The sequence below is a fragment of the Genypterus blacodes genome, unplaced genomic scaffold (genome assembly GCF_046128005.1).
Source record: "Genypterus blacodes isolate CSIRO-AG114 ecotype Tasmania unplaced genomic scaffold, CSIRO-AGI_Gbla_v1 ptg000105l_1, whole genome shotgun sequence".
NCBI lineage: Eukaryota > Metazoa > Chordata > Actinopteri > Ophidiiformes > Ophidiidae > Genypterus > Genypterus blacodes.
The window spans coordinates 820,907-844,719 of record NW_027466909.1 but is presented as its reverse complement, the minus strand read 5'-3'; the positions used below and the strand labels follow the sequence as shown (position 1 = coordinate 844,719).

Sequence of the window (23,813 nt, the reverse complement as noted above, 5' to 3'; positions counted from 1 at the left end):
TACCAAAATGAACGGGTTCTTCCCTGGATTTGGTCTAACCTGCACACCAAGTTTGTTTGGGATCCGTCAAAAAGGTTTTCAGATATCCTACAAAAAGTGATACAACCACAATCTATGCATGCAGGCTATTGGAGGTTATTGGTCAAGTAAGTGCAGAGGATGGAGGGATGGAGACATAACCTGATGACATAACCCTGATAAACCTGTGGATAGAATTAGATCGATTAAAAATCAACCTGAGCACACAGAAGTATGAACTCGTAGGATTTACTGAGTGCTGAGGGCAATAATGCGGACCAACGTGGGAGTGTGTTGAAATGGGGCTTGAACCTATAGCGTCTGTACATTAACGTAAATCCTGCCACTTTATTCAGTGTGGTATTCATGCTTGAGATTGCGACATCGTGGGCAGCTTTTCATACCACAGGGCTGGAACAAGGCGGACATTGTTCCCGCTGAGGTCTGTCTCAGGCTGCAGATTATCAGATCAGGCGCTTTATTGGGAAATATAGGTGACGATGTGTGAAGTGCACAATCATATGACACTGCAAATCATCACTTATAGAGAAGTTTCTGATTTTAGCACCGCATACGTCTGCAGGAGTCTAAAGTCAAAGGCTGATTCAGCATCATCATCAAATACCTATTTATATATGCTGATTTATAGACATACGATAATAAATCCTCTCTCTCTCTTTCTCACTGTCTCTCACTCTCTCTGTGTCTCTCATTCTCTCTAATTCTCTAACTCTGACTCTCATTCTCACTGTCAGTCTTACTCTCTCACTCCCTGTCTCTCATTCTCTCTCTCCAACTCTGTCTCTCTTTCTCTTTCATACTCTCTCTCTCTCACTCTGTCTCTCATTCTCTCTCACTCTTTTTTTTGCAATTTGTTTTTATTGTAGCAATCATTGTACATGACATTGTGCATACAGTTGTAAACTCTGTTCTCACTCTGTCTCTCTCTCATTCTCGCTCAGTGAGTGTCTCTCATTCTTACTCTCTATTACTCTCACTCTCTGTCTCTCTCACTTTCTCTGTGTCTCTCATTCTCTCAAATCCTCGTCTCTCATTCTCACTCTGTCTCTCTTTTTCTCTCAGTGTGTGTCTCTCATTCTTACGCTCTATTACTCTTACTCTCTCTCACTCTCTGTGTCTCTCATTCTCTCTCTCCAACTCTGTCTCTCGCTCTTACTCTGTCTCTCAGTGTGTCTCTCATTCTCTCTCTCTCTCACTCTCATTCTCACTCTGTCTCTCATTCTTACTCTCACTCTCTCTGTCTCTCATTCTCTCTCTGTCGCTCTCTCACTCTCATTCTCACTCTCTTTCTTACTATCTCATTGTCTCTCTTTCTCTCTCCAAGGTGATAGGAGGAAGAATTTCCCTTTTCTTTCCTCAGTCGTAATTTCATTTAATTGCCCTGTCTGACCTTTAAAACCTCTCAAGTCACAGGTCTTTGAGAATGTGTGTGTTAAGAAGCGTGTAGATCTACAAAGTGCTAAACGTGTTGGGCAATCGTAGAGGAAAAACTTTAATCATTCCACGTTGCATTGCGAGTCGTTAATCTCATTCACTGAAGCCTGTAAAGCCTAAAAGCCGCCTTTACATACATGTGTAGTGGCAAAAGACGTTGAGGTGCAAAGTCATTGTAATGCTGCAGAAATGGAATCTAGCATTAATGTGATAATTACATTGAAGAAAGGTTTCTCTCTTCAATGTCTCTATTTGATCCTGAGTTTGTCAAAGCTTTGGCTCAAGATCAAAGCCTGTTTGTATTTGAAGGTGATGCAGCAAATTGGGGGCTAAATAAAAGTATAACACGAGGAATTCAGGCTTTGAAACTGTGAGTAAAACCTGGAGAAACTTGTCAAGCTTCAAACGCGGCCCCGTGTTCAAATCTGGCTCATGATCCGTGATTGCCAAGTCTTTGTAGGCCTGAGTGGCTTTGTTTGCACGCATTACTGTGCCAGCCAAGTCAAACACTAATGCAACACAATGGATGGGTGCCAATGTTTACATCCGGAGAACAAACAAGGCTGCAGGTGAAAGAGCGCCAGACTGTGGAATTCTCTTAAAACGGTTTATTGAGGCTAAAATGCAAAGGAGTCTGCTGTCAATCAAACTGGTTAAAGATGCTTTGTGTTTACTTACTTTGGATTCATATGATCACAAAAATCCTGAAAAAGTTTTTTGTTCAGAAATTGTTGTTTTCAAACACGTTTCCGTTTACTTTTGAATGTATAGAAAGTTTAGTTTGATGTCATGGAAACTCATTGTGCAGAATCTGTATGAACTCTGAGTATTTTGTTAAACTTAATTTACATGCAGATACAGACTAAATGTGTGTCTCATTCTCTTTGTTGCTGTTGTTGTGCAGCTCATTAACACATTGACGTGTCTTATCTTTACATTGTTGTTACATCAGTGTTGTTTGATTCTGATGTTCTGATTTGTTTAAATATCAGTTTTGCTTTGTGACGGTTCACTTCCACTGAGATCCTTCTTTGTAGATGTGATGTGAGCCTCTGGAGCCCCGGTCTGTGCTGTTGAAGCCCCTGGTTGTGGTGTCGAGGCCCCGGGCTGTGGTGTCGAGGCCCCGGGCTGTGGTGTCGAGGCCCCCTTGTGGCTGAACGCGGCGCCATCATAGATTAACACATCCACAGCAGCTCAAGTGAACAAACCACAGTTGAGAGAAAGAGAAAAAAAATCCGAACCTCACGTGGATTGTGAGCATTTCGGGAGTGTTTTCCTCTGTGATGCTGATGATAATGACCCGGCGCGTCTCTGCGCAGCCTATCGGATCCCGGGATGAGACGCGTCCAAACGCAAGGAGCGCCAGTCCTGCGCTTAATCCGCGTCCATCCCTTTTATCTGGGGACTCTGTGCGGTGTGGTCAGTATGGGACAGCGGAGCGGCGGGGCAGAGCCATGCGGATGACGCCCCAGTGAAGGAGACACGACACGGGTCAGCGTGTGCGTCAAAGTGTCCGACATGCTGCTGCTCCTGCTGCTGGGGCTCTGCGGGGCCGCGGCGAGCGCCTGTCCGCCGCTGTGCAGCTGCTTCTACCACAACCTGAGCGACGGATCCAAGGCCAGGTGAGAGGTTTACACACGGGCAGAAGCGAACATTAGGCCCGGGACACTTTCACTTAAGACTGGATTAGAATCATAAACCACTTTAATACTCACTTACTGCGCAAGTTTGGATTCAAGTTTGTCATTTTACTGCACATTTCGGTGGCGATTACATCATGAATTTGAACAGGTGTTAATAGCGGTAAATATGCAAAAAGTTTACAAAAAAGTTTACGATTCTATTTGTGTGCATACGAAATAACTCGTGCTTTATTAACCCGTGTCGTTTTCTCTCCAGGAGCGTGATTTGCGATGGCCCCCAGATCTCTGCTGTGCCCGCCGGGCTCCCTGCAGACACGTCCAAGCTGCGGATCGAGAAGACGAACATCCAGCGCGTAACGAGCGAGTCCTTCAGCTGCCTCTCCACTCTGGAGTTCCTCTGGATGTCCTTCAACTCGCTGTCCGCCCTGAGTCCGGACAGTTTCCGGGGACTCTTCAACCTGGAGGAGCTTCGTCTGGACGGGAACTTGCTCTCCGCCTTCCCCTGGGAGTCTCTGGCGGATGTTCCCAGCCTCAAACTCCTCGATTTGCACAACAACCAGCTCAGCTCGGTCCCCGCGGAGGCCACCGCCTACACGAAGAACCTCACCTACCTGGACCTGTCCAGCAACAGCCTGCTGACGCTGCCGCCGGAGGTTCTGCCCTCCTGGCTGGGTGTTAAACCCGCGCAGGGTCCGGAGAGCTCCAGGATGATCCTCGGTAAGAGACATGTAGCTAGAACAGACACCAACCATCAGACCACGGGTTGTGCCTTAAGACCGCAATGTTATTTAAATTCTATTATAGTCCCGAACAGCAGCTGGACAAACTGTTGCCTAGCAACAAGCATGCTGTAAACTCTGTTGTCAGAGGGCAGTGGAGAGGCGCTCAGCATGTCAACATGTCAATGTAATCCAATGCGCTCAACAGAATAGTTAAAGATAATTAACATCATAGCTTATACTTCAAATTAGAAATGCAAAGTTATCAATCAATTATTCAATCAAACCAGTCCAGCATTATTTTCTTTACACCTTTTATACAGGTTAGTTCATAAACTGCTAAAGTAAATAGACAGACTAAAGTAAAATGCAGAATAAAATATGCAAAAAAATTAAAAACTAAAGTTGAGTATTTTCTGTTACTGAACACTGAAGTGGCAACATTAGGAAGCTTTCCATCTTTCAGTTTCGTCCTGTTTGTCTGAGACGAGAAGCTTAAATTCAGGACTGAACACTGGGAAGTGTTTTTTTTTTAAATAGCATATTAACACTTAAACGCTCCACAGTCTACTGTGTGTTTACAAGAGAGGAAGAGTCTGGTTTTTCCTTCATCCAATGAAAGCATCACTCCTCTCTTATAGGGACCAAGAGGGGAGAGAAATTATCATCATCATCATCATCCTCATCATCCTCCTCATCATCATCATCCTCATGGTGGCAACAGTCACAGTGATGTAGTTTATGAATTAAATATTAATCCTCTTACAGGATTAACAAGCTAACATCCACACCCTCCATCTGTAGGCTCTGTTGTCTCTGTCTCTCCACACTCCCGTAAACCTCACCTCTAACCTCAACCTCAGGTCTTCATGACAACCCCTGGGTGTGCGACTGTCGGCTCTTCGACCTGGTGCAGTTCCTGAGGTCTCCCACACAGTCGGTGGCGTTCATCGACACAAGGCTGCGGTGCTCGGCTCCAGAGAGCCTTTCGGGGGTTCTGTTCGGGGATGCAGAGCTGCGACACTGCCAGCTGCCACGCATCCACACAGCTGTGGCTCGCGTCCGCAGCGCCGCAGGAAACAACGTGCTGCTGCGCTGCGGCACCATCGGTGTGCCCGTCCCTGACCTGACGTGGCACAGGGCCGATGGACGGGCCCTTAATGGAACAGGTGAGTCGACTTCTCTCTCTCTCTCTCTGTCTCTCTGTCTGCATCCATTTATAACCACAAAAGAAAACTGATATTAATGTAGTTTTCTTTTTCCATATCAACATTGTGAGCATTCTTTCTTCTGTCCTCACAGTTCAGCAGGAGACCTCCAAGGAAGGAATCACCTGGTCCATCCTGAGTGTCCCAGCTGTGTCCTACCGTGACTCTGGGAAATACATCTGCAGGGCCACAAACTACGCCGGGAATGCCGAGGCTGTAATCTCTCTGGTCGTCTCCAACTCACCAAAACCAGGCGGCAACCAAACCAGCAGTGAGAGGAGATCCAAAACCAAAAAACCCAATGAGATGGGCAAAGCTGCCTATCAGGAGAAACTGGTGGCCAGGTATGTGGCTCCAACCTCCTCTGCTCCGCCCCCTCCTGCTGTTGCTCTGGATTCGGACCTTCCTCGTGGTCCCCAGTCCGTGGTGGCCAGTTACAGCCCGGCTGACAGAGCCACCCCGAGGCCCATCGCTCCCTCCGACCCCCAAGCGCTGATAGATCTGGAGAAGACGAATCTGAGCAACCTGGAGGCCAACACCTCGTCCCTGCAGCAGGACCCAGACAGGGTGGTCCGCTCGGTCAAGGTGGTGGGAGACACGGACAACACCATTTCCCTGAACTGGAGAGCCCCCAAGGCCAGAAACACGACGGCGTTCAGCGTGCTGTACGCTGTGTTCGGAGAAAGGGACATGAGGAGGATCAACGTAGGTGCCGGGCAGAACCGCGTCACCATCGAGGGTTTGGTACCCAGGACCAAGTACATCGCCTGTGTGTGTGTGAAGGGTCTAATCCCCAAGAAGGAGCAGTGTGTCATCTTCTCCACCGACGAGGCAGCGAGTGCCACCGGAACCCAGAGGCTGATTAACGTCATCGTGATCACGGTGGCGTGCATCATTGCCGTGCCGCTCACCGTCATCGTGTGCTGCGGCGCCCTGAAGAGACGCATCCAGAAGTACTGGAAAAGGAAATCCAAGGACATCCAAGACTCCTACGTGACTTTTGAAACGCTGTCGCCTGGCACGAAGGCCAAAGGTCTGGAGGGCGAATATCTGCACAAGGCGAACCCAGAGGAGTCCAACAGGCTGCTGTCGTCCCGCTCCAGCCTGGACTCCGAGGCCACGGCCAAGATTGAGGGACAACCCAACGAGTACTTCTGCTGACGCTATGCTCCAGCTCCAGCTCCTGCTCCACGCCACCTCCCCCGCGATCAACCCCACCCCCCACACGATCAACCCCACCCACACCCCAACACCCACCCGCGTGCCCATCGGCCCCACCCAAACGCCAACGGCCACCCTCACCCCCACTACCACCCGCACCCGTACCCTCATCACTACTCGCACTCTCACCTGCCGCAGCATCCCGACGTCAGCCCGCCCCCCACACGCCCTCCAACTCCCCCGCCGTTGGATTCTCCCCGACCCCGCCCTCCTCGCTGGATCGCACCGCCGACTCCGCCATCGCTGAGACCCAACTTCTATCAAAGGACGTTTGCACGCTGCACTATTATGGAAATATCAGTTTAAGAGAAAATTTTACATTTTAATTCACTTCCCCAAACATTTCCCCAAATCTCAGACGTATAGATTTCAAGCTAAAGAATGTTTATGGCACCGAACCTCCCCTGTCCCTGATGAAACCTTGGTAACCCGATCTGATTTGAGGGGAACTCAGCAGTGGATTTTCTGTGGTGTGTATCCGATGTGTATGTGTATGACCTGTACATACTGTCCTGGCTGATGAACACACACATATACTGCGAGCTGGTGCCTCTGTATGTATCTTTATGTATCTATATGTTCTCTGAGGAGTAAAGCTGGAGCTGGAGTGAAGTACAGGAGGGACTGAAGGACGCAGTGTAAATAGGCTGGAAGATGTAAACACTTTCTATTCCTGACGATGAGAGGAAATATCCCCCCCCCCCGCAGTATAGACTCATTACTCATTCAGTTTGTCATTGGAATTGAAATAAACTTTTATATATCCATACGCAGTGGCATTATTAACCCCTTAAATCCCAAAGTGTCTGTCTGTCTGTTCAGGATCAGGACTCATATGATAAATTATATTTATTTATGATAAAAGTGTTGTATTTAGGTGTTGTTTTGTTGTATTATTGTGTGTGTGTGTGTGTGTGTGTGTGTGTGTGTGTGTGTGTGTGTGTGTGTGTGTGTGTGTGTGTGTGTGTGTGTTAGTGTGTGTGTGTGTGTGTGTGTGTGTGTGAGTGAGTGAGTGAGTGAGTGAGTGAGTGAGTGAGTGAGTGAGTGAGTGAGAGAGAGAGAGAGAGATACTGGGCCATACAAGCAAACTGGAATCGACAAGTTGGAAACGCAACAAATGAAAGTTTTAACTCAGGATAGAGTCAAAGTTCCCCAAGTTCAGATTGTTGCAACATTAAACATGTTCAGTAGAACACATTCTTCTCTAAAGTTACACTCTAGTATATAATGTGTGATACTTATATGTGGCTGCTGTGGTCTCATGAAGGCTCTGCAGAGCATCCAGGATCTTCCAGGTCATGGCTGTCGTGGCTCAGACACACTGACACTGTCAGGACTTAATCACATGTCGTCTTGCTGGTTTCTTACGCAGTCACACCGGGGATTAGACCTCATAAGCTTCCCCTCGCCTGCCTGCCTGCCGTACTTTATGTCTCCAGCACGAATGTAGCCCAAATTAGGAATTTCTTCGGACTATGGACATATTTGGTAACTTTCTGCTGATAGTTGTGTTGCTGCATCAGACACATGAAAGCTTGGCTCAGTGTTTGCGTGGATGCAGCTGCGTGGACGAGCGCCATGGAAGGTAAGAGCTGCTCACATAATCTCATCCTCACTCAGGTAGAGGACGGACTTCTAACAGTGTTGCTGTGTCAGAGGGTGACGTTAGCAGAGTTGATTAGAGGTTTTGGTGAAATTGTGAAATTAATGAGAGTTAAATTAGGGAGACATTTGATACTAATTAGCTTATTAAAAAAAGCAGTTTTGATATTTGACAGCAGTAGAAACCCTTTAACTTGTCTACACATAAGCAAAAAATTTTACATTTCATCCATATTGGAATATGGATGTCACGTTCAAGCATGGGGGTCACATTAAAGGAAAGAATGATGAGAAAAAAAGATCTGAAACACCTGCAAATGTGGGCAAGGGCCCCATGTATATTGTTCCAGCTACCTTTTCTCCATAAATGAATGATGTGAAAGTTAAAGAACATGCTGCCTGATTCAGCAATTGACAATTTGAGGCATATATCATAGATTTGTGCTAAATATCTGGTATAGATGCTATTTATGAAGGTCCATGTGAGGGTCTGTTATGTAAGTATTTGCTTATAAATATACATCAAGTTCTGTTCCCTTCCATCAGGTCGCTCATCTGTATGGAGGAGAGTGCGTTTGGGGCCATACCTCAGAACCTCTCAGGTGATGTGACCAAACTCCGAATCGAAAAGTCTCGCTTCACTGAAATACCTCAGGGGTCCTTCAGAACAACACCTGCCCTGGAGAACCTCTGGCTGAACTTCAATGACATCACCGTGATCAGCTCAAAGGCTCTGGAAGGTTTAGGGAATTTAACCGAGCTGCGACTGCAAGGGAACAAGCTTCGTTCAGTGCCATGGACGGCGTTCGAGGACACCCCTGCCCTGAAGGTCCTGGACCTGAAGCACAACCAGCTGGATGTGCTGCCGGAGCATGCCTTACGCTTCCTGCCAGGTCTCACCTACTTGGACTTATCGTTCAATCAGCTTACGGTCATTTCCAAGGAGGTTTTCCTAAACTGGCCACTCTACCAAAAACTCCAAACCCCAGAGGAACAGGAGGGGAGCGCTCCTGGGCCAAACGTCGTGCTGGCACTCCACGACAACGTCTGGCTCTGCGACTGTCGCCTGAAGGGCTTCGTGGAGTTTATCAGGTCTCTTGCCCCCCCGATCATACTGATGAACTCCTACTTGACCTGCTCAGGGCCGGACTTTAGGGCGGGCAAGTTCTTCCACGAGGTCGATCTGCTGCCGTGCGTGAAGCCCGACGTCACTGCGCTGTCCTCCAACGTCAGCGTCGCTCAGGGTGGAAACGTCACCCTCCGTTGCCTCGCCAAGGCCAGGCCCCATGCCGCCATGTGTTGGACGTACGGCCTGAAGATGGTCAGAGGATTTCATGGTGAGAGTCGAATGAGTCAAGATCACGGGGGAGAGAAACAGTAGACAGACGTTCACCTTATGGGATCAGATGAAAGGCAGGACATACGCTAAGTACAAAGGGAAGAAATGAATTGTTTGAAGGAAAGGAAGGACAAGGGCAAGAAAGGCAAAGACGGGAGGAAAGAAGGAAAGGGAGAAAGGAGGATAGAGGGAAGGAAACTAGGAAAGAATAAAGTCGCTAGTTTTGTATCGTGAAAAGCAGAATATTTTCGTATAAAACACCACAGCCGTCTTTGTTTCTATTCATTCATTCACACTAACATCTTCTCAACACGGGGTTGTCTTTCTCTGCCAGACTCCGAGGAGCAAGTAGATGAAGACACTGTCACATCCTTCCTATTCATCCCCTCTGTCCGTGCGTCTGACAGAGGCGTCTACACCTGCAACGCTGTCAACTTCATGGGGAACTCCTCAGTCAGTGTCCTCCTGGATGTCCGCTTTCCCACCAGCCCCCGCTCCTCCCTCATACCGCCGGCGCCTGCCGAAGAAAACGTCTACATCGACATCCGCATCGCCAAACAGACGGTACGCGGCATCGCCATTGAGTGGTTCGCCGCTTTGGAGAACCCTGCGGAAACCTGGTTCACCGTCCACTTCGGCCTTGCAGACGCTGCCAGAAGGGAAACCGTCTACATGGGCCCGGGGATTCGCACCTACGCCGTCTCTGATCTGATGCCCGCAACCAAATATGAAATCTGTGTGACTCTAAGGAACCAAGCGCCACGACTCGGCCAGTGTGTGGTGTTTGTGACAGGAAGCAACGTCGCTGAGATGGAGCAGAGGGAGAAGCTGATTCACATGGTGGTGATCGTTCTGGCCATGGTGCTGGCCGTGCCTATAGGTATGTACGCCTGCACTGCTGACAACAAGCTGGCCTGTCTGGAGGGGCTGGTGGCGTCCTGGAGGAGGCGGCAGAGAGGCAGTGGCGGTGGCCAGCGGGAGAGACAGGGCACCTTTGATAGCCTGCAGGCTGCCAGCGACGAGGGCCTGGTCCAACGAGAGTCCACCGAAGACCTGAAGGTGAGGAGGAGGTCAGAGGACAAACCCAGAGGCAAGACGGACCAACTGTATTAAAAATGAAAACTCTTTTGTTGTTACTCTTTGACTTAATGGTACCTCTTCCTCCGTTCTAGGCCGAGGAGCTCAATTCAAAGACGTTGAGTGATCTCCATATGTCCAGCTGTACTTGAAGGATTGACACCAGTGTGTAGAATGTACCGCAGTCTGTGTAATGGTGATGTTAGCGTCATATGTGTTTGTCAGTTCCTTTGTTTGCTGCTGTATCTGAAGCCTTTGTGATTAAAATGAAATGGTGCCCCAGTGCGACCCATGGTTTCATCTGGTTGTTCTCCTGTGGATTTGATCCTCGCATCCCACCAGGGACGGCAGATCAAAATGCTCCCAGCTAAACAAGCAAACACGGGAGTCCGGCAGCATCTACTAGTCCTGTACTGTAAGCGTGCATACATTCATCTATAAATCTATCCGTTGTGTAAAGTACGAAAGTTCATGTATCAGCCAGCGTTTCTATCAATCAGATGTTTGGCCTCATCAACAAATGTGTAATCCTTCCTGCGTCACTGCACACGTCCATGCAACGCGTGGACCGAGCCACCGAGACAGATGGCACACGGGATATAAGCGTCGGCCAATGGCATTGTTCATTTGGCATAATACTCAAACAGTGGCTCCCCCCACCCCTTCCCTCCTCTCAGCTGTCCATTTATGATGAAATCGCTACGACCTCGTGCGTGCATCTGCTCCGTCCATCCGTCCTGTCGCTTTAACACACTGTAGGCTGAGATTGGCAGCTCTCGTTTTCTGGGCCATGAACCCATCTGCTTACGATTTGTCCGTACAGGATTGATTGATGTTTTTTCTTGTTACACTGATCCACCATGTCTGACATAACGCCATGACGCCCAACAACCCAAACACGGCTTAGGTTTATCTTGTCTTTCCTCTTAAAGATACCTAATACAAAGTGTATGAAGCAGCGTATTAGATCAAACATTCTGCTCTCTGCTGTAGCCATTTGTTTGCTCAGACTGGGAAGCAAATATCTGATTTTATGTTTTAGATCTTTGGCTGTCAAACATAGCTTCCACTCATCCTTGTGGCTCGATGCTCTTTGCGACTTCTAACCTTGTAATCCTCGGTCAAATAGCTCAGTAATCCCGACTACCTCTTACACAGAGTAATACACCATCATTTGGGCTGCAGCTCGGCGCTCATCAGGTCACTTCAGGAGCATTAACGGCAAATGTGACGTATGAATGGGACAATTTTGGCCTTGACACCAGAAAGTAAACATGGAGGTGTTACACTGTGTCTGTGTGTGTGTGTGTGTGTGTGTGTGTCTTTGTCTCAGGGAGCTGCAGCCAATCAGTCGTCTTATCAAGCTCATGCATGTCACCTGGACCAGCTACTTAAGGTCCTTCACCTTTCTCAACACATTTAAGTTTATTATCAGTTAGGGTTGTGAGTTTCATCCTTCATACTGCTTCCCTTTGAGACAGAAATGGTTCAAACGAGTGCGTGATTGTTTGTTAGTGTGTAGATCAGGACAGATATGACAGATATTTATGTAGTTTTGGGATCGTGTGCTAGTTTGGAGATTGTCAGATGGACATTGGATCCATTGTGCAGTGAATATTCATGAGGTCGACCTTCGACAAAGAAGGAAGACAAATCAAGCTTCTAGGAAACCAACAGAAGAAGAAGCGTGGACTTCATTAAGTGCCCGGTTTTCATTCAGTATGCACTGCAGGGAAAAATGTGTGATGCACAAAGAAACCAAACACACACTGAAAGGTTGTGAATACAAATATAATATCTTGGTGATACAGAACACAAGACAGGCGATTGTTCATTACAGGAAAATGGAATTATTGATCCACACTGTTGATAAAAAAAAAAAATCTCCATCTTATCAAGTCATTTAAATACCCAACCATAAAAGCTTTGTGTTGTTTAGATTTCTGTCACATTATTTCAATGTGTTTCCAAAACAAATCACCTTGTTGAAAGAGTCCTGATCAGGCAGATCTCTGCAGTACAATCGATGAGGTAATGACTTCAATCAATCAGAAAATGAGTTGATTTTTAATAGAAACAGAGGGAAATTATCTGCATAGAGCTTTAAGCACAGACAAGATGACTTAATAAAATGGCAAAGAGGTTTACACATAATTTAGAATTTTCTGAAAAACACAGTCTCTCTCTCTCGCTGTCTCTCACACGCTCACGCAGTCACACACACACACACACACACACCCTAGTGATGCGTCATCATCCTCCTCTGCTCGAATCTCATTTTGAGCTCTGTCACCAACGCTTTGTTCACCGTGTCCCGTCTGCCCATCAGCGGCTTCTTCTTGGGTCTGGCTGCCGACACAGTGGGCACGGCAACCCGTCTGTCCATTGCCACGTACAGGGGTGGAGGCGGGGGCAGAGCCGGGGCGCAGGGTGGCGGGGGCCGGACGTTGTTGTTAGTGTTGATGTTCTCCGTAATGACCTCGGGCTCCGGTTCCTCCTCTGTGACCTGGAATTTCTCCCCGGGATCTTGCTGTTTCTTGAAGGGGTTTCTGAAGGCCCAGGCGTGTTGCTGACGCGGCCTCCTCCTCACACGGCGATTGGGCAGAACCCGGTTAGACTTTTTGTTGCGCATGAACATGACAGTGGAGATGATGAGTGTGACTACGATCATGAGAACAATGAAACCAGCGAGCCCGCTTAGGATTTGCAAAGGCTTGTTTCTACGACGCATTAACATGGAATCCGAAGGCCTTCCTTTGAGTTTGGTCTGTAAAAGAGCACAGGGACAATTCACACCCATGGGGCTGAAGTTACTGACTGACACACAATGAGAAGTTGGCCAGAAATGTAATTTGAGGTGCAGAATGTGCTTCCAAAATCAAACACGAACCAATTTAGCATATTTTAATACTTTATCAAGACAAGATCAGAGAGATTGATTGGGGGAAACCCACAGCTGAGACCAGTCAGTGTTCCATTTCAGCCCAAATTAAGAAATGTTGGTTGATTTTGGTTACTTCTTTGGGTATGGGGTCGATAACTTTATGAATAAATTAATTAGAAGAAGGGGAAGTGTTGGCTCTCCTGTGCTCCTTTACAGACGCCATCGTATTGTAAATCTTTCAAAACAAAATGCCCAACAAATATTAGAACCAGAGTAAGAACAATCACACTGCTGTGCTGATGATCTTCAGGCAAGCTCCATGTTATGGCACAGGCCTCCTTGTAATCTTTCTGATCTTGCCATGATGTCGGACACGTGACTTTTTCACAGAGTTCCAGTACATGATAGTCGAAATGAAGATTGTCAACGCAATGGTGAAGGTGACAAGAGTCAAACAAATCTTAAACACAGTGTGTGGATGCTTCTGAAGGCCCAGGAAGTACGAGAATAACCTGGATTTGACCTGGAAATGTGACAGTGACATTGGTGTGAGATTTATGTTCAGAGGAAACAACAGAATTTGAAAACACAATTTCCAATAGTCTGTCCATGAAGAAAATGAGGGAAATATTAAGAGGAATGTGGATATTTGGAAGAACTGGTCACTGAGAGGATTGATTGATATGATTGATGTTGACAGAAATTGAACAGTCCCAGTTAATACACTTACATAGTTTGTTGTAACTCTCTGTCCTTAATCTTCTTAATCTCAATCTGTCGCACAATTATCTCAGTTTCAGCTTTTTAATATGGTGGAATTGCTACAATTATCACCCATAATCAAGATTAATCACCTTCACCTACAACATGTTAAATAATCAAAATCAAATTTGTCAGGGTTCCTAGACATTTTTCACGTATTTTTTGTGAGTTTTACTAAAAAAAATTTGCCTAATTTTCATGCTTCTCATTGAAAGTTTAGAGGATATTTGCTATTTTGTAAAATGTAAATCCTGAATGTTCCTTCTTTGCTGCGTTGATTGAGAATTTGTTTCTTTCCTTTTCCCCAATTTCCCCAAGCCCAGAAATGCCCTAAACCTAATTCCATACTTTTCCTTACAACGTAGGAACCCTGACTTATGAAAGAAGCCATTTTTTGTATTGTCTTGTATTCGTTATTGATTAAAATTTGGGTATGAATTGTGTGGGTAACTGTTGTCTCTGCTCTGGTGTAACTTACGGCCTCTGTGATGTCGAGCTTGAGGACGGCGGTGGTGCTGAAGGAAGGCTGTCCCCGGTCTCGAGCCTGCACCACCAGAGACCAGGTGCAGTCCTTCTGCTTGGTGATGTTCTGAACGATGGCCATCGACTTGACGTAGGACTTCAGCACGATCTCGCCTGTGTCGGAGTTGATGTCAAAGATGTTGTCCGGCTCGGTTTCCATGATGGCGTACTCGATGACGTTGTTTGGCTCCTCGGCGTCTTCGTCTATAGCCTGTACAGACGCATTTCATGGAGGATTAACAGCCGTGAACTCACTCTGGGCTTCACTTTAACTGAACTTACAAGACGCCGTACCTCTATTTTCACAGGCACTCCGATGACCATGGTGGTTTGGACAAAGTTCTTGCTGAACACAGGCGTGTGGTCGTTGAGGTCGAGCACGGTCACAAACACCTCCGTCAGGCTGTACTTTCCCTCTGTGTCCTCTGCCTTCACGTAGAAGTTGTACTTGGACTTCACCTCTGCGTCCAGGGTTGCCCACGGCTGCGTGTAGAGGATTCCAGACGTGGGATTAATCAGGAACCTGGAAATGACGATTGTATATTGGGAGCATTTGTGTTACTCTCGTGTTGCTACTTTCATACCACTTATCCAGAGTGACTCGCTCACATTTGTTACTATGGACCATTTTAATCATGAGCCCTTTCTCAGCACATATTCCTAGAACAAAGCAGGACTACCTGGTGCCTTATTCACTTCCCCTTTCACACAGTTCTGCTGGCAAACTGGCAACTTGGCCTGAAATTCCCTGACAGACAACTGGTGTTAATATCCCTTCAAACCTGCAGGTGCCGACGACGCACCCTAAAGCTACCTAGCCAACATGTAGAGAGCAAAGTAGAAGAGGAATCTTGGTCATTTGGTCGCACATGGTTAAATCTCTGAATCCTGCTTGTTGGGTTTTTGTCGCAGGTGAGTTGCGAGACAAATACGTCCGATGAAGAATAGACTAGAGTGCGTGTGTCAAAGGGGCTACAGGAGCCACATCCATCCAGTCATATGTACCACAACTGAAGCTTAAATGTAGCAGGTATTTGTTGTGCTTCCAGCGTTCATCTGTTTGTGTGAGTTGTTTAGTTACCATGCCGTGACTTTGGTAGAAGGGAGCAAAGAAGGTTCTATTTTCATCTCCAATCCCATTAAAGGATTTAACAAAGACACAAGCGAGCAAAGATCAGACCTCTACGGATCTCTGTGTGCAAAACCAAACACTTGGTATACTCACCGCTCAGCTCCGGAGCCGTAGATGGAGTATTCTACTTCTCCCCATGGCCCAGTGTCTGGATCTGTAGCCTGAATGCAGAGGAGGCACACAGGAGACACAGTTACAACTTTGGTCAACATACTCTTTACCATGTTCCCTTATTTTAATCTTGTTCTTTCTTGTACCATCATTTAAGACCTGTGCAGCAGTTAAAGGAGCAATTTCAAGCAAGTGATTGTAATCCACAGACCTGATATAGTGAGTGTCTAAAATAGGATCACACACTGCACGATATGGGTATTAGTGCAAAGCAAACCTGTTACTGTCATTACTAGACGATTCATTACTGAATTGAATGCTGAGCAGAAAGTGACTGGCATCGGTCAGTAAAATGGACGATCAGGGCTGGATTGGAACACGATGTGACAGGGCTGAGCTATAAAAAGACTTATTTTGATGTAACATCATGGCCTCAGCTTATCTGTCTGCCCGCTTGCCGTCTCTTCGCATCCCCAAGGTCACTGGCTGACTGATTCATTTAGTTATTTATTTCTTCTGATTGAAATTGCCTGGGATCAAGGCAACGAGCCCGTGTGGTGTTCAAAGGACGGATTCATTAGTGAGGCCCCCCGGAGCTTTGAGCCTCCGCCAGGCGGATGAGCTGACAAGGGAAAGGTTCCAATACCAATGAGCAAAACAGTTAACCAAGTCCTGTTTCATATCGCCACAAAAGTACAAATACCGATGTATCATAGAGCTTTTTAGGTGCCGCCGGATAGATAGATAGCTAGGTAGATAGATAGATGTGTGGCTCATCTTTTGTTCATATTTCTGAGCTGCAGCTTGGTGTGTCGCTGAGCTTTGGAAATGAAAGCGATCGCCATCTGGCAGCTTATATCTCCTTGTTTTATATACACGTTCTCACACACAATCCCGCCCGTCCACGTTTTGGGAGCTAATGGCTCTGGTGGCCTTTTTTGCTAAACTCGGTACTCCTCTCAGAGCAACACTAAGCTCAGCGTTTGTGTGTATTTTAAGGTCGGATGAGCGCTCACTCACTGTCACCGTCACCACGCTGGAGCCGCCGGGGGAATTTTCGGGGATTTTAGCAACATAGTAATCTGAGGAGAATTTGGGAGCGTTATCGTTGGTGTCCAGGACGTGGATGATGATGTCTGCCGTGGCGCTGAATCTCTCCGGTGTGTCGATCTCCACTGCAAGAAGCTAAAAGATGAAGACGATAGTTTAATGAAAGAAATTAAAGCCCTAACAGGGTCTTAATTTACATGCAGTCAATCAATAATGCGAGTAAGACTAATATTCTGTGACGTGAGGGTTAACCTTGTATGTAAAAAATTGTTGTTTCTCAAAGTCCATGGCAGCAGAGTCCTCGACCAAGATTGTGACTTGGGCCTCATTAAGAACAGTCTGAGGGACCACACGGAGCATCCGCCCTGGTCCAATCAGCTTCAGGTTGAATTTAGCGTTGGTGCCCTGCAATAACACCTCAAGACAGTCAGACACATGTAACCTCGATTTGGTTTGGTTTCACATAAACTCTACAGACTCTCTCTGTGAGAACGTAAGTACGGCTTGCTTTACTTATTACAGCATGGAAAAGTTTTTTAACTGACCGTATGATGAGCAGATATAGAACAACTTCTCACAGAACCTGTTTGGAATTGTTTCAGCATATCAAAGTAGTTAAACAAACCTCCTCAAATGAGTCTCGCTGTGGCTGAACCATAACACGTGTGTTCTAAACAGTTGGACTAAGCAAGTATGTGTTACGGTCATACATGATTTTCTGAATTGTTTCATCACAGAAAACGAGTTATTTTAACATGAACAAAGGTATTTATAGCAATCTGTGTTTGTTAATCTGCATGGTATTGTCCATTCAATCACAGTAAAAGCATGATACTGCGCTGCATTAAGCTATGTGACTTTAAACAATCAATGTCGGTTTTAAGTCACAGGAATATTATTTTTAGTAGAAGCTGGTGTGAGGGCTAATGACTTACATAATCAAACAGAGAAAGAGAACATATTTTTGGAAAATCAAGAATCAAGGTTTAAATCTCTCATTATAAACATTATTTTTGAACATTATTTTTGAACGGTGAAATATGGACTGCTAGAGGTTGTTGCACCTGATCCGAATCCTTGACTGTGATTTCCAGCCCTCGGAGGATCTCCCCCTCTGGCGGATGCTCGTTGACTGTCAGCTCAAACACGTTCTGTGGGCCCGACTTTCCGTAGAACGTGGGTGGGTTATTGTTCAGGTCCACCACGCGGATCACCACTGGGGCCACGCTGTAGTCCAACAGTTCGCCCTTAGGACCGACTTCCGAAGCCTGGGTACAACAATACAAAAAAGCTCAAGCTGAAGTCTGAATCTTTATAGACAAGTTGAGCCGTAAAGGTATAGTTGGGAATCTAATACATGTACTCGTATTTGCTGTGTCTTGATTGTATCATAGGGGCCTGGAGATCAGTGTCCTGCAGGTGTTCTCAGGCGTATGACTGATATAAAAACACGCCAAATGAACTCAAACCCTTCAGTCTGGTTCGCTTGGGGTTTGTTTTGTGGTTCAGTTGATTCGTGTGTAAACAATTAGGCACCCGTCTGCTTTGCATTTTCTTTCATGAACCAAAAAGGTACCTGGAATGAACCGAGGTCACTTAGCAGCTCGTTTCCCTTTTAGTGAACTGGGTTCGGTTCATTTCAAAGAGCCCAACAAGGGTGACAAACCCTCCAGTGGCCTGCGGCTTACCCTGACTCTGATGTTGAAGAGCTCTCTCCTCAGGAGCGACGGGTGAGTCAGCAATGTGATGCAACCGCTGGTTTCATTGACGCTAAAAATGTTGACGTCACCTGTGGAGCAGCAGACAAACTCAGAGCTTCCACCAACATTTCTACACTCTCACTCATTCATCTCGCGGCATGTTTACCTTCTTCTAACGAGTAAAGGATTGGATTTGGGTGTTCCTCATCGCCATCTTTGGCGATGACAGTGACTATTTCAGAACCCTGCAAAAAGATCACGAGATAACTTCACTTTAATTATTTTCGAACCTTACATCAACATCTACAGACCAGTACTATTACTAAAACCAGGGGACGTTCTCTTCTCAGACTCACTGGTGACGAAACTTCGTAAACAAACGCATAGTACGGCATCCCGATGAAGGACGGGGGTGTGTCCTGTACGTCAATGACATTGATGGTCAGGGTAGCGGAGGATGACATGAACTGCTCCCTGCCATTAAAATTCCCGCCGCCATCCTGGAACAAATGAGGAGCACAACCAAGTCTTCTACTGTTCCTAGTCTCTTAAATCTTGAATTCTGATGCAGTCTAAACGAAGATACTGTTACATTTGTCATCACCATTACCTTTGCAACCACAGTGACAAAGTGCATCTTGGACTTCTCATAGTCCAGCATTTCTGTAGATTTGATGCGGAGGACACCGCTGTGTCTGTCGATGGCAAACAAACCGGCCTGAGCATTCTGCAACAGAGAGCAGGACAGAGGCAGGGTCTTAAAAGCTCAAAATGGAGTCACAAATGAGGTCGCAGGAGTCAAAGTCTGCCGCTGCAAAAACCCCTGGAACACATTTACAGACCGCACTCACGTGAGATCTCATGACAAACGCTCAGATGGCCGCTGCACTTAACGGCCACTTGAATTAGGCCACATCCTGCACGAGGTCTGCAGCTTCCATTTGAATGTAAAGAGCCCATATGCCCGTGGGCAGGGCAGGTGAAAGCTGCCGGGTCCAGATGCGCTCTGCCTCACTTGTCGCTGTCACTCAAGGCCAGCTGTTCTCTGCTCCTAATAGCCCAAAGTGCAAACGAAAATTCCACGCCACCCCGTGACCAAGCAGCGCTCTAAGCCCGCAATACCTCACACAAATGTAATTGTGATTTAATCCTCGTCCCTGTAACCACATGAGCATCTTCACCACACGCACACTGTGTATGTATGAAGGCCAATGATGTCCACATCACTATAATTACATTTATGCACTTTCTCTCCATCGCATGCAAAAGGCCAGTTTGAGGTGGACGGCATTTTGTGTTTACAGGACCATCTACCCTAATGGTGAGAGAGTGTGTGTGTGTTTGTGTGTGTGTGTGTGTGTGTGTGTTACCTGGAGGAAATAAGTGACAGAGCCCCCTGAGCCTGTGTCTCTGTCCACTGCGTCAACTTTGTAAATGCTGCTTCCAGATTCGGTTGTCTGTGGGACCAGACAGAATGTTCACAACAATTACACATTCTGAATGTGCGCAAGAATGCACACCAATAATATACAGGAAATCAGGATGAATTCAGTGTTTTCATGTACATATTGCGTGCTTTGTGTGTTAGTTTTCAGTGGAGAACTCACTTCCAGTACATTAATGATCCCAGGCATGTTCTGGAATTCCGGCCTCTCATCGTTGGCATCCATTACAAATATTGTTACTTTTTCCACCACCTGAAAATGCGAAAGAGGCAGATTAATTAGATTTATGATAAGGAACAGAATGTTATCTGAACAGTGTAGTCACACCCTGGTCTTCACACACTGTACCTTGCTTCGACCATCTGTGATGCTGACCAGAACGTCAATAGAATCGTGTTTCTGATAACAACAAAAGAATGACATCATTTTACTTCCCAGAGGTTTGTTATGTGGTTTTGTTTGTAATATGTCGATGCTCTGCAGGGTTTACCTCTCTGTCCAGCTTCTCCACCAGTGTGATGTTTCCAGACTGGGGGTCCACCCTGAAGTATTCCCTGGAGCCGGGCTCAAAGGCGATGCCGTAAGTCACCTGCTGCCCCTCCGGGTCTGTGCCATTCAGACGGTAGATCTGTGTGCCTGAGGACACAATATGTGTGAAGATCTCATTTGCAAAAACAGCTCATTACTGAGCTTGCTCCTAGAAATCACAGTATTCTGTTTCTTCCGTAGTTTTCTTTGGCACTAGTACTTCAACCTACAGACACCATTCAAACATCAAACTGTTCACAATGTTCAGGACACAACAGCGTTTTCAAATATTTCACTTTCTTTCAGATATCCCGAGTTTAAAATGTGTGTTTTAGAGTGGAGGCATCTTTTTCAACTCAACAGTTCTCTTTTTTCTGGCCGGCAGATCGGCAGCTTCAAGGCTTTGAGCTTTAGCCGTCTGAATCTGCTTGTAACTTTTCTCAGGCCTTCAGGCTTCACTCTTCAAACACATTCATTCTTCAAATTCAGTTATCAACTCTAATCAAAACATTCAGGCTTGTGTGTCCTTGGGTTATGACGAGTCTTAGTGCACAGATGGAAAAATAAAAAAGTGAGAACATGACAAGAATTAAGTCAGAATATATCTTTACATCCCATCTTTAAACATTTCCTAACCACACATGGCGTCTCTGCTGCTGAACTGCCTGTTTTGCTCAAACTGAAATGGACCAAACAGACTCTGAGCTACAGGAAGCAGATGTTCCTCAGGACCCAGAAGGTATAGAGGAACATCTGCAGCAAAATGTCCCTCAAATCAACAGGCAAAGCAACGTCGGCTGATTTCAGCCTCCTGATGAACATCTGCTCCTCTAACACACACACTTTGACGTGGTGGCTTCACAAACATCATAGAAAAGACATTTGGTGGAGTTGTTCTTCTGTCAGCCTATAAGGAATTCAAATATCATGTCAGAGGTCAAACTCACCAATGGGCGTGTCCTCCGAGAGGCTGAACAGCGCCAGATTCCCATTACGGCTGTAGGGCCCGTTGTCATAGAAATAAGGGGCGAAGTCTCCCTGTGCTAAGGACACAAATCAAACACAAATACATTCACAAGCCAACAAGCAAATACTCAGAATATCACAAAACATAATGTGAAGACTCTCACATGTAAGGCTGTCTGTGCTAACAATGCTAAAGCTCCCAATTACAGGATTACAGTTGAGCTACGTCTTAAAATACTCCATCTTTACATATCGACTGAAGGCTGTAGTGGCAGAAATAACACACATTTTCTGGCAGATACTATATTGAATATACATATAAACCTACAGTATAATTCATATTTATATATTTAACATTAATACACAATATATACATAAAACCATGAAAACAAGTGTAAGTAAATATGCTCAGAATGATTGTTGCACTTCAACTCATAAGCAGCTGTATAAGTAGGAATCATAAACACAAGTTAAACATTCATTCAGAGTTCACTGCAGAGGTCACAGAGGATGATGAAGTCAAACTTACCAAAGCACATGTACACAAAAGCAAAAAGCTGTGACAGATGCAGTATCTTTACATTCTTCATCGTAAAGAGCAAAGCTGTAACATCGCACCGTTGAAGACTTGTCTCCGTCTCCGTGACTACGACCCTGGACGACGGATCCCCCCGAGCTCAGGGTGTTTGTGGAGCAACGTGAGGGCTAATCGTGCTAATCCAGTGACGGCTCTTAGCCTTTACGACTCTCGCTGAGCTTCTTCACTCCAACGGGACGGACAGGAGGAAGAAGGAGGCACACAGCTGCAGACAGGCGGGTATGTATGTTTGAGATATTTTGGCTTTGATGAACTTTAGAGGCTTTAAAGTCTAAAAGTAATACTCCGGTGAAATACTTTTGATACTTCAGTCAAGTTAACAACAGCCGCTACACAACTTTCCCCTCTATGCTGAAGTTTAACTTGTAACAAAGTCATTTTAATGAGGTACCTCTACTTTTACAGGAGTACTTCAGACCAGGTATTTGATCCTGTATAGTTGCTTTAAACTGTATTGCTGTGTTCTGTGTATGATGTGTATTGTGTGTAATGTGAAGTTGTTGTACTCTTGTTCAGGTCCTGGGTGGCGTCAGGGCGTGATGTCAGGGTGTGGTGTCAGGGCGTGGCAGATTGTGTGATCGGGGGCCATCTGCTGTGCTTCAGAACCATCTGTGTCATGTACATCGGAGGGAAAAGGCCCGGATTGACTAAATTAATAGATTAATGAGTGCAGGCAGCGAGCTAATGAGATTACTTCCTTTTTGGACGATACGGCGAGAAACCCAATCGGCACAATAAAACAGGAAGTCATAGGGAAAAGAAAAGAGGTTTATGTTTCTATGCATGTTTTCATTTCCAGTCCTGCTTATCTCTATCTTTGTTGGTTCCTTATTTCTTCTCCTTCCTTCCTTTCAAGGAAAAGTAAATTTTAGGCCACTGGACAACCAGCAAGTCCACTTACTGAGAACCCTCACAGACACCTTCAATCTATCCTTCCTTCCTCTCCTACCTCCTTTAATCTTGCGCTTGTTGATCAGAGTTGTGTGTTGAATCTCTGGAATTAAAAACCTCATTAAGTTAATTCCCTTTTTTGTGGGTATTTTGGGCATCAAAGCTGCTAATCTTCTGGTTTAATCTCATTTGCAGTCGGAGGTCCAAACAAATGTTACATAATCATAACCCGCCAATCAAACACAAACCAGCACATATTATCCAATGTTACTGCGTAGTTTGTGTACTTCAATGTATCACAACAACAACAACAACAACAACAACAACAACAAATTATATTCAAAGTTTTCCCGCCATGAAACATTCACTCCACATTATATCATACAGGATTATATCTTGTATTTATTCTCAAATATTGTGAGTAGTGCTGCATGTGTACACACAGTAATTGTTTGCTGCTGCAGCTCACGTTAGAACATGCTGCACGCAAGAGGATTCACACATGAATAAACCTTTTACAAAGCATTTTCATATAGTGAAATGAAATCTATTATAATCTTTATAATCTGAGCGGTATTAGTCGAATGTATAGCTCGACCCCTGGGGCTGCTTGTCGCACGAATTGTTCTTCCTGCAAACTGGAATTAAACACAAATATCCGGACCTGAAGAGGTGTAACGTTCCAAATGCAGAGATTTGAAATTTCAGATTGAACCTTTTTAAACTCTGAGGTCACAATATATGAAAACCAAAACCAAAAAAAAACATTTGGGGGTAAAAGAGTGAGGCTGAATCCCCTGCCTGTACATTAAATGTTTATGATATGGAAGAAACCTTGAATATTCTAAACACACTTCTGCTTTTTCAGCCCTTTGAGCCCAACTGGAAAAGATCACCTGTGCGTCTGTGGTCAGCGCTGTGGGCTCAGGTTTAATTCTCGTG

General features: G+C 45.8%; 3 protein-coding genes across 3 annotated transcripts; 2 read left to right on the top strand and 1 right to left on the bottom strand.

Annotated features, from left to right (window-relative positions):
- The first annotated feature begins 2,991 nt into the window (after window positions 1-2,991).
- On the top strand, window positions 2,992-6,204 carry lrit1a (leucine-rich repeat, immunoglobulin-like and transmembrane domains 1a). The gene is made up of 4 exons (XM_076160401.1): window positions 2,992-3,095; window positions 3,373-3,833; window positions 4,699-5,004; window positions 5,138-6,204. Exons 1-4 carry the CDS (start codon window positions 2,992-2,994, stop codon window positions 6,202-6,204), a joined length of 1,938 nt encoding a protein of 645 aa, XP_076016516.1.
- Window positions 6,205-7,739: 1,535 nt separating this feature from the next.
- lrit2 (leucine-rich repeat, immunoglobulin-like and transmembrane domains 2) lies at window positions 7,740-10,318 on the top strand. Its single transcript, XM_076160281.1, has 3 exons — window positions 7,740-7,849; window positions 8,413-9,203; window positions 9,540-10,318. Exons 1-3 carry the CDS (start codon window positions 7,740-7,742, stop codon window positions 10,316-10,318), a joined length of 1,680 nt encoding a protein of 559 aa, XP_076016396.1.
- A 2,203-nt stretch (window positions 10,319-12,521) lies between these two features.
- Window positions 12,522-21,921, bottom strand: cdhr1a (cadherin-related family member 1a). Its single transcript, XM_076160280.1, has 17 exons — window positions 21,912-21,921; window positions 21,364-21,459; window positions 20,379-20,524; window positions 20,237-20,287; window positions 20,051-20,140; window positions 19,814-19,900; window positions 19,054-19,170; window positions 18,800-18,943; window positions 18,610-18,688; window positions 18,432-18,532; window positions 17,808-18,011; window positions 16,996-17,148; window positions 16,714-16,878; window positions 15,676-15,743; window positions 14,745-14,973; window positions 14,407-14,661; window positions 12,522-13,049 (listed from the first exon to the last, which is right to left on the bottom strand). The coding sequence occupies exons 1-17, from the start codon at window positions 21,919-21,921 to the stop codon at window positions 12,522-12,524; spliced, it is 2,523 nt and encodes an 840-aa protein (XP_076016395.1).
- Between the last annotated feature and the right edge of the window lie 1,892 nt (window positions 21,922-23,813).